The 11263-nt window shown below is 41.8% G+C and overlaps 1 protein-coding gene across 1 annotated transcript; it reads left to right on the top strand.

Moving 5' to 3' along the window:
• The first annotated feature begins 2147 nt into the window (after window positions 1–2147).
• On the top strand, window positions 2148–4105 carry LOC121557157 (B-cell receptor CD22-like). The gene is made up of 6 exons (XM_045214394.1): window positions 2148–2388; window positions 2559–2822; window positions 3035–3131; window positions 3216–3270; window positions 3360–3577; window positions 3985–4105. Exons 1-6 carry the CDS (start codon window positions 2148–2150, stop codon window positions 4064–4066), a joined length of 957 nt encoding a protein of 318 aa, XP_045070329.1. The 3' UTR covers window positions 4067–4105.
• Window positions 4106–11263: the final 7158 nt, after the last annotated feature.

Below are 11263 nucleotides of genomic sequence, written 5' to 3' on the forward strand. Positions count from 1 at the left end.
CCAACACTTTACATGTTGCGTTTATATTTTTGTTCAGTATTGCTGAGGGCCCTTTAGGACCAGACTGATAGGGAGTAGGGTTGACATCTATACTGTGTAGGATGTGTGTTTCTCTAGAATCTGATACAGACTCCATGGGCCTTATGGGCCTTCCCTGTGGGTGGGTGTGTGTGTGGTTGTGTGTGGTTGTGTGTGTGTGTGTGTGTGTGTGTGTGTGTGTGTGTGTACATGTGTGTGTGTGTGTGTACATGTGTGTGTGAGCCTGGTTCATTTTCAGTAATGAGGCCCTGTACCCCATTTCCAGTTTATACTTCAATGTATCAGGTGTAGTTATTCACCAGATATAGAGTGAGCTGTTGTTTATGTTTCTAAGACTGCAGGGTGGGAGATGCAACAATGGCCTTGAGAACAGCAGGAAGTGTGTTGGTGGTCTTTCTCTGGTCTGTAGCAGGTATGGTCTCATTCTTGTCTTTTAGTTGCTCTGTTTAACAATCTACAAACATGTCTAAAGGGTTAAGAATCATAACATTATTCTGGTGTGTTCTGTAAGGCGTCTCCACTTCACTTAAATAGTTATCTTTCACACCTCATAGAGTGATGCTTATCTGTGGTTTTCATTGACACTCAACTCAGCAACTAGGCAACAAAGTGTGGACAAACCTTACTGTCAGTGTGAGCCAATATGCCTTGGCTTAATGTAAAACCCTTGTGTTGTGTGACTGTTCAGTGATGGGTGTAGATGGCTGGAGTGTGACTTACTCCACTCAGAGTATCTGTACCTTGAAGGGGTCAACAGTGGAACTGTCCTGCTCTTACACATATCCCAGTGGTAGAGTCACAACAACCCTCTGGTTCACTAAAAATGATGCTGCTGGGAATCCTGTGAGTCTGAGTGATGACCCAGACTACAAAGGTCGTGTGACGTACCATGGAGATCAGAAGACTGTCCACACCCTGACAATCACAGACCTGAGAGAGAGTGACTCAGCTACGTACAAGTTCAGATTTATAACAGATCTGACCGTAGGGAGATATACTGGTGAACCTGGAGTCACTCTGTCTGTCACAGGTAAAGTTACATTCAATAAAGCTAAACTATTGAATTCCATTTAGTTCAGGAGAATTGTCTTGGTTTGTATTTATGTCTGTATAACATAAGATTTCTTTGTATTAGCGTGATAAGTCAGTGATGAAAGGGATTTACAGTGATATTGTTTTTCTCCAGGTCTTCAGGTGAAGGTGACTGGTGGACATCAGGATAAGACACTGTCCTGTAGCACCACCTGTACCCTGATTGGTAACCCCACCTACATCTGGTACAGGAACGGACAACATCTAGATGAGAGCACCTCCCCCCAGTACAAAGACCCAGTCTCCAGTAACTATGAAGACGGCTACTCCTGTGCTGTAAAATGCCAAGTGTGTGAGTGTGGACTTTTTAAAAATGCAAATACAATTTTGTTTCAGGTTGTGAGACTAATAAATAAATAATAAATATTGATCATTATTCAATATTGAAGGTTTTCACTACTGTAAAGTGTGTAACTAGTTTGTTTTCTACTACTTTATAAAAACCATCAGTGTATACCAGTAGATATTGTAATTAAAGATGTATATAAGGTGTTCTGTTGTCTTTTTGTATTTCAGTTAAGAACTGTTGGGGTGTGACTTACACCCATCAGAGGATCTGTGCCTTGAAGGGGTCAACAGTGGACATATCCTGCTCTTACACATATCCCAGTTATCATGAGATCAAAAAAGCTTTCTGGTTTACTAAATGGTCTGGTATGGATGCTGAAGATCTGAGCTTGGTGCCAGGGTATGAGGGTCATATTGAGTACCTTGGGGATAAGAAGGGAGACTGTACCCTGAGAATCACAGACCTGAGATTGAGTGACTCTGCTGGATACAGGTTCAGATTCATAACATCCGGAGGAAAGTTTGCTGGCTCACCTGTCTCCCTGAATGTCACAGGTAATCTGTCACTCATCTCACATCTATTACTGTAATGACCTTATTAAGGGCAGTCATACAGACACAGTAGTGGTATGTGACAGAAAAAAACAAATCTAGTATATCATATATGAGGACATATATAGGAGGAGACTAATGATGTGTTTCCTTTTACTCTAGATGTTGTGTTGGTGATGGATCCTACATCTGTGTCAGAGAGGGAGAATGTCACACTGACATGTAGAACCAAATGTACACTGGACCCCATCACAGCCTACAGTTGGTATAAGAATGGACAGCCTATACCAAACAGCAACACCTCCTCTCCTGTCTATAGCCTATTCTCAGTCAGCAGTGAGGATGCAGGCAGATACTCCTGTGCTGTGGAAGGCCATGATGATCTCCGCTCTCCTGAAGAGACTCTCAATGTCAGATGTAAGTACATGGGGTTTAAATCTTTAGTTTGCTATATTAACATTGTAGTGACAGATATTAGCTCCACTTGCTACTTGAATTGATCATCTTCAATAAGAGGGTGAATCTAAATGTAATTGTGTGGAAAAGTACAATTATGGAAAGTTTATATAATATTTTTTTTACATCAGATGGACCAAGGAACACATCAGTGTCAGTCAGTCCCTCTGGTGAAATAGTGGAGGGCATTTCAGTGACTCTGACCTGCAGCAGTGATGCCAACCCACCTGTGGACAAATACATCTGGTACAAGAAGAACGTAACCTCACCAAAAGCATCAGGACAGACTTACAACATCCTCAACTTCAGCTATGAGGACAGAGGAGAATACTACTGTGAGGCCCAGAATGGAAGAGGATCTATGAACTCTGCAGCTCAGATGATCACTGTAGCAGGTCAAGTTCCATCTTCAATATTTCAATACAATATTATGTTCAATAAGAAATGATGTTTCAAGGTAATCTTCTTCTAGTTTGCCTTATTACACTTTGGTTTATAACTATACATAGGCTTATATATACAAGTATTGCATTATTGTCCTGTATTGCCGTATATTCATTTTCAGTTTATAATAACATGGACTCATATCATCTATATCATCTTTTAGGGAAACAAACCTCAGTTATGACTCCAGCTGTAGGAATCACAGTGATTGTTCTGGTTCTCATACTGGCTTCATGTCTCTTTGGCTTCATGTGGTTAAGGTGAGTGAAAATGCATCTTTTAAAGATTATTTCACTTTATTAACTTCATTAACTCATTCATATATTCATTCATTCACAAAACAGGAAGAAAGCATTCAAAACCACCTCTGACACAAGACACACAGCAGACATGGGACAGGTGAGTCTTATTGCTTTGTGGGACATTTCTACTCTTCATACTGTCTGTCCCCAGGTCTATTTATATTCTCTGTCCTCTCTCTCCATCAGGGAGACTCTAGTCCAGTGTATGACAACGTCTCAGGCATGGACATGACCCCTACTGCAGTACAGAGAGTGGACACAGACGAGCAGGATGACGTTCACTACGCCAGCGTCCACTTCTCTCACTCCAAAAACCAGGAAGTGCCTCTGTACTCCCCTGTCCAACTACCTCAACCCCAGAAACAGGACGAGGATGTCCTGTACGCTGCTGTGAAATTCACCAAGTGAGCATATTCTTACAACAACATAGAGTCAATACTAGAACATTGTGACCACACAGACAGCATCAAAGTCATTCATATGTTGCTGCTTATTGAAGATGTAGACAATGATGTCATCAATATGTAAAACAGTTGACCCCTAGTGACCAGCCATTGTTCCCTGAGAACTCCCTCCATTAACATCTGAAGGGTTGAAGGAGCATTCTTCAGGTCAAATGACATTTACTATGACATGTCTATAATGAAGGAGTGATGTGATGTGATGAGGGTTTCAAGGAACTGTTCTGTCTACGTTCCAAATGGCACCCTATTCCCTATTTAGTGCACTACTGGTCACAAGTACCTCACTATAAGGGAGTAGGGTGACATTAGGGACACACATTCAGTTTCATTTCTGTTTCTTTCTCCAGGCCTGCGGTGGCACAAGCAGCTGAGGAGGACCCCTCTGTTCTCTACAGTACAGTCAACAAACACAGAACCAGGAAGACCTGAACACAACAAACCCAGAACCAGGAAGACCTGAACACAACAAACCCAGAACCAGGAAGACCTGAACACAACAAACCCAGAACCAGGAAGACCTGAACACAACAAACACAGAACCAGGAAGACCTGAACACAACAAACCCAGAACCAGGAAGACCTGAACACAACAAACCCAGAACCAGGAAGACCTGAACACAACAAACCCAGAACCAAGAAGACCTGAACACAACAAACACAGAACCAGGAACACCTGAACACAACAAACCCAGAACCAGGAAGACCTGAACACAACAAACACAGAACCAGGAAGACCTGAACACAACAAACCCAGAACCAGGAAGACCTGAACACAACAAACCCAGAACCAGGAAGACCTGAACACAACAAACACAGAACCAGGAAGACCTGAACACAACAAACCCAGAACCAGGAAGACCTGAACACAACAAACCCAGAACCAGGAAGACCTGAACACAACAAACACAGAACCAGGAAGACCTGAACACAACAAACCCAGAACCAGGAAGACCTGAACACAACAAACCCAGAACCAGGAAGACCTGAACACAACAAACACAGAACCAGGAAGACCTGAACACAACAAACACAGAACCAGGAAGACCTGAACACAACAAACCCAGAACCAGGAAGACCTGAACACAACAAACCCAGAACCAGGAAGACCTGAACACAACAAACACAGAACCAGGAAGACCTGAACACAACAAACACAGAACCAGGAAGACCTGAACACAACAAACACAGAACCAGGAAGACCTGAACACAACAAACACAGAACCAGGAAGACCTGAACACAACAAACACAGAACCAGGAAGACCTGAACACAACAAACCCAGAACCAGAAAGACCTGAACACAACAAACACAGAACCAGGAAGACCTGAACACAACAAACCCAGAACCAGGAAGACCTGAACACAACAAACCCAGAACCAGGAAGACCTGAACACAACAAACCCAGAACCAGGAAGACCTGAACACAACAAACACAGAACCAGGAAGACCTGAACACAACAAACCCAGAACCAGGAAGACCTGAACACAACAAACACAGAACCAGGAAGACCTGAACACAACAAACCCAGAACCAGGAAGACCTGAACACAACAAACACAGAACCAGGAAGACCTGAACACAACAAACCCAGAACCAGGAAGACCTGAACACAACAAACCCAGAACCAGGAAGACCTGAACACAACAAACCCAGAACCAGGAAGACCTGAACACAACAAACACAGAACCAGGAAGACCTGAACACAACAAACCCAGAACCAGGAAGACCTGAACACAACAAACCCAGAACCACACGGCCAAGGCAACAAAGAAGTGGCTCAAGAAGAAGCACATGAAGGTCCTGGAGTGGCCTAGCCAGTCTCCAGACCTTAATCCCATAGGAAATCTGTGGAGGGAGCTGAAGGTTCGAGTTGCCAAACGTCAGCCTCGAAACCTTAATGACTTGGAGAAGATCTGCAAAGAGGAGTGGGACAAAATCCCTCCTCAGATGTTTGCAAACCTGGTGGCCAACTACAAGAAACGTCTGACCTCTGTGATTGCCAACAAGGGTTTTGCCACCAAGTACTAAGTCATGTTTTGCAGAGGGGTCAAATACTTATTTCCCTCATTAAAATGCAAAATCAATTTATAACATTTTTGACATGCGTTTTTCTGGATTTTTTTGTTGTTATTCTGTCTCTCACTGTTCAAATAAACCTACCATTAAAATTAGTGACTGATCATTTCTTTGTCAGTGGGCAAACGTACAAAATCAGCAGGGGATCAAATACTTTTTTCCCTCACTGTAACTATATAGAACATGCAAAAAGGATATGGTAATACAAAATATAAGTTTACACACTCCCAGGAATGTCATGGATAATAATATAAATCATTAGCTTTCACACATCTAGATGGCCGGGTGGGGTGGGTGTGGAGCCAGAGACAGCAGGGGTTCAATCTGTAGAACCCAGTTCCTAGATTTGAATATAAAAATTGATTTGATCAAACAAAACTATGCTACATTTTATATCTGGGACCCTTAGGATGACAAATCAGAGCAAGATTACTGAATGTAAGTACATTATTTACCTTCAGAGGTGAATGTAACAAACCAGTTGCTGTGATAAGTTTTTTGTTCTTGTGCACTGTCCTCAAACAATAGCATGGTATTTTGTCACTGTAATAGCTACTGTAAATTGGACAGTGCAGTTTGATTAACAAGAATTTAAGCTTTCTGCCCATGTAAGACATGTCTATGTCCTGGAAAGTTTGCTGTTACTTACAACAGTCATGCTAATCACATTAGCACACGTTAGATCAACTGTCACGTATACGGGACACCGATCCCGTAGAGGTTAAAATATGATTAATATGAAAGGGACCTTAACATTTTTGAATATTTTTTAAGTTGACATTTTTTTAAAGTTTAATATATTTTAAGTAAAATTGTAAATATTTCTGATTACAATAACGTTTTCCAAAAATGCATTTAGGAAGTAGGCAGCCTCGAGGTCCAGTTAAATTGTATATAACTATATATATTTTTATGTTATATTTCTGAAACAATCATCAGACTTGTGAGACTATATATAAAGGCTAACAACCATAGTTAATGTGTTTCTATTATATTGTATTACTTCATATGGTACTATTATCAAGTCTCTGTCGTCCGCGACCGGGAGACCCATGGGGCGGCGCACAATTGGCCCAGCGTCGTCCAGGGTAGGGGAGGGAATGGGCCGGCAGGGATGTAGCTCAGTTGGCAGAGCATGGTGTTTGCAATGCCAGGGTTGTGGGTTCAATTCCCACGGGGGGCCAGTAAAAAAAAATGTATGCACTCACTAACTGTAAGTCGCTCTGGATAAGAGCGTCTGCTAAATGACTAAAATGTAAATATAGTAGGTTGCTTGATTTTTTTGCGTATATTTTTTCTAATTTCTAATAACAAAGTTATGGCACAATTTTGCCTTAATGTCCAGGAAAGAGTTCTGCTTGACGAACGTTTCTTATCGCTTTTATCCCCCCAAAAAATGCTTTGTAAGCTAATGTGTGAAGTGTGACATTCAAAAAAAAAAACTTTTAAGAATAAACGTCATTGTCATTGTTTTTATCTTGTTATAACAGTATCTTCAGTGGAGAGAAAATGGAAAGCTTTCAAAATCAAACCTCTTGTACTGTACAGTAACTACAAATAATACATTTACTTTGGTTTGCATAGCAATAGTGGTTTATTCACCTTCATCATCATCATCATCATCATCATCATGTCTGTATCAAATATATACAAACACTTTCAGAAGGAGCAATGTCCAGCACCTAGACACACAACATTAAATATTATGTATTGTCATTTTTAAAACACACATCATGCAGACACAATATGGAATCACATGGATGTTTGAAGGTAGTTCTATCAGCGAGGGCATTCCATTCCAGAACACTGAGAGATGGAACATTACGGAAATACATTTACATTTTAGTCATTTAGCAGACGCTCTTATCCAGAGCAACTTACAGTTAGTAAGTGCATACATTATTTTATTTATTATTTCATACTGGCCCCTCATGGGAATCGAACCCACAACCCTGGCGTTGCAAACACCATGCTCTAACAACTGAGCTACATCCCTGCCGGCCATTCCCTCCCCTACCCTGGGCCAATTGTGCGCCGCCCATGAGTCTCCCGGTCGCGGCCGGCTGCGACAGAGCCTGGATTCGTACCAGGATCTCTAGTGGCACAGTTAGCACTGCGATGCAGTGCCTTAGACCACTGGGCCACTCGGGAGTGGTGCAGCTGATGAGGAGTGTAAATTGAAAGGGTTTGTAGAATAGAATGAATGACATCATAGAACTGACCAAATGAAAATGGAACTTTGACCTGTTCCATGTAGAACTCAGAGGGAGAAAGGCAACACATTCTAAGATATTATAAACATTCCAAATAGTAGGCTATAGTAAACACATTCTAAGATACTATAAACATTCCAAATAGTAGGCTATAGTAAACATATTCTAAGATACTATAAACATTCCAAATAGTAGGCTATAGTAAACACATTCTAAGATACTACTTCACTGACATTTTCAACATGTCCCTGACTGAGTCTGTAATACCAACATGTTTCAAGCAGACCACCATAGTCCCCGTGCCCAAGAACTCTAAGATAACCTGCCTAAATGACTACCGACCCGTAGCACTGACGTCTGTAGCCATGAAGTGCTTTGAAAGACTGGTCATGGCTCACATCAACAGCATAATCCCAGAAACCCTAGACCCACTCCAATTTGCATACCGCCCCAACAGATCCACAGATGATGCAATCTCTATCGCACTCCACACTGCCCTTTCCCACCTGGACAAGAGGAACACCTACGTGAGAATGCTATTCATTGACTACAGCTCAGCATTCAACACCATAGTGCCCTCTAAGCTCATCACTAAGCTAAGGATCCTGGGACTAAACACCTCCCTCTGCAACTGGATCCTGGACTTCCTGACGGGCCGCCCCCAGGTGGTAAGGGTAGGTAACAACACATCTGCCACACTGATCCTCAACACGGGGGCCCCTCAGGGGTGCGTGCTCAGTCCCCTCATGTACTCTCTGTTCACCCATGACTGCATGGCCAGGCACGACTCCAACACCATCATTAAGTTTGCCGACGACACAACAGTGGTAGGCCTGATCACCGACAACGATGAGACAGCCTATAGGGAGGAGGTCAGAGATCTGGCCGTGTGGTGCCAGGACAACAACCTCTCCCTCAACGTGACCAAGACAAAGGAGATGATTGTGGACTACAGGAAAAAAAAAGAGGACTGAGCACGCCCCCATTCTCATCGACGGGGCTGTAGTGGAACAGGTTGAGAGCTTCAAGTTCCTTGGTGTCCACATCACCAACGAACTATCATGGTCCAAACACACCAAGACAGTCGTGAAGAGGGCACGACAAAGCCTCAGGAGACTAAAAAGATTTGGCATGGGTCCTCAGATCCTCAAAAAATTCTACAGCTGCACCATCGAGAGCATCCTGACTGGTTGCATCACCGCCTGGTATGGCAACTGCTTGGCCTCTGACCGCAAGGCACTACAGAGGGTAATGCGTACGGCCCAGTACATCACTGGGGCAAAGCTCCCTGCCATCCAGGACCTCTATACCAGGCGGTGTCAGAGGAAGGCCCTCAAAATTGTCAAAGACTCCAGCCACCCTAGTCATAGACTGTTCTCTCTGCTACCGCACGGCAAGTGGTACCGGAGTGCCAAGTCTAGGTCCAAAAGACTTCTCAACAGCTTCTACCCCCAAGCCATAAGACTCCTGAACAGCTAATCATGGCTACCCGGACTATTTGCACTGCCCCCCACCCCATCCTTTTTACGCTGCTGCTACTCTGTTAAGTATTTATGCATAGTCACTTTAACTCTACCCACATGTACATATTACCTCAACTACCTCAACTAGCCGGTGCCCCTGCACATTGACTATGCAACGGTACCCCCTGTATATATAGCCTCCCTACTGTCACTTTATTTTACTGTATATATAGCCTCCCTACTGTCACTTTATTTTACTTCTGCTCTTTTTTCTCAACACTTTTTTGTTGTTGTTTTATTCTTACTTTTTGTTTAAAATAAAGGCACTGTTGGTTAAGGGCTGTAAGTAAGCATTTCACTGTAATGTCTGCACCTGTTGTATTCGGCGCATGTGACCAATAAAATTTGATTTGATTTGATTTGATTTATAAACATTCCAAATAGTAGGCTATAGTAAACACATTCTAAGATACTATAAACATTCCAAATAGTAGGCTATAGTAAACACATTCCAAGATACTATAAACATTCCAAATAGTAGGCTATAGTAAACACATTCTAAGATACTATAAACATTCCAAATAGTAGGCTATAGTAAACACATTCTAAGATACTATAAACATTCCAAATAGTAGGCTATAGTAAACACATTCTAAGATACTATAAACATTCCAAATAGTAGGCTATAGTAAACACATTCTAAGATACTATAAACATTCCAAATAGTAGGCTATAGTAAACACATTGTTTACATGATAGTGTATGTGGTCAAAAGAATACAGTGGAAATAGCCCACATTTTGCCCATTAGAAAAAATGTAAGACCAATCCTCAAATGAAAAAAGGCAACTAGATATGCATTCTGTTGTACATTTTCTATTGAAATAAAACCTCCCGCTTATGATGTGCTGGTCTGGTCCTCATACATGTCAAAGAGGAAGGAAAGGAAGTTCTGCATCACCTACCACCTACTTCTTGTTTCCGCGCACTGCCAGTCAGTTGACTCACTGTACAAGACCTCTCTCCTTCATTCTGTAAGTACTCTTGACAATATCTTGAAATTTAGTCATATACTAAATATACATTTTACTTCTTGTTACTATTTGAGCTGTGTTTTGGTTGTTACATCAGGGCCAGTATTCATAAAGTGTCTCAGTGTCCCCCAGTGTTGATCCAGGATCAGAGCCCCCCGGGTCCATATAATTATTATTTAAAAGGTATGTATGTACAGTACCAGTGAAAATTTGGACACACCTACTCATTTCAAGGGTTTTTCTTAATTTTTTCTATGTTTTACATTGTAGAATAATAGTGAAGACATCAAAACTAAGAAATAACACACATGGAATCATGTACGGTCGTGGTCAAAGGTTTTGAGAATGACACAAATATTAATTAAAGTCTGCTGCCTCAGTTTTTATGATGGCAATTTACATATGCTCAAGAAAGTTATGAAAAGTGATCAGATGAATTGCAATTAATTACAAAGTCCCTCTTTGCCATGAAAATGAACTTTATCCCCCAAAAACTTTTCCAATGCATTTCAGCCCTGACACAAAAGGACCAGCTGACATCATGTCAGTGATTCTCTCGTTAACACAGGTGAGAGTGTTGAATTGAGTTAGAATAACAGACTGGAAGCTTTAAAAGGAGGGTGGTGCTTGAAATCATTGTTCTTCCTCTGTTAACTACACTGCTCAAAAAAATAAAGGGAACACTTAAACAACACAATGTAACTCCAAGTCAATCACACTTCTGTGAAATCAAACAGTCCACTTAGGAAGCAACACTGATTGACAATACATTTCACATGCTGTTGTGGAAATGGAATAGACAACAGGTGGAAATTATAGGCAATTAGCAAGACACCCCCAA

Source organism: Coregonus clupeaformis, unplaced genomic scaffold (assembly GCF_020615455.1).
Source record: "Coregonus clupeaformis isolate EN_2021a unplaced genomic scaffold, ASM2061545v1 scaf0248, whole genome shotgun sequence".
Lineage (NCBI taxonomy): Eukaryota > Metazoa > Chordata > Actinopteri > Salmoniformes > Salmonidae > Coregonus > Coregonus clupeaformis.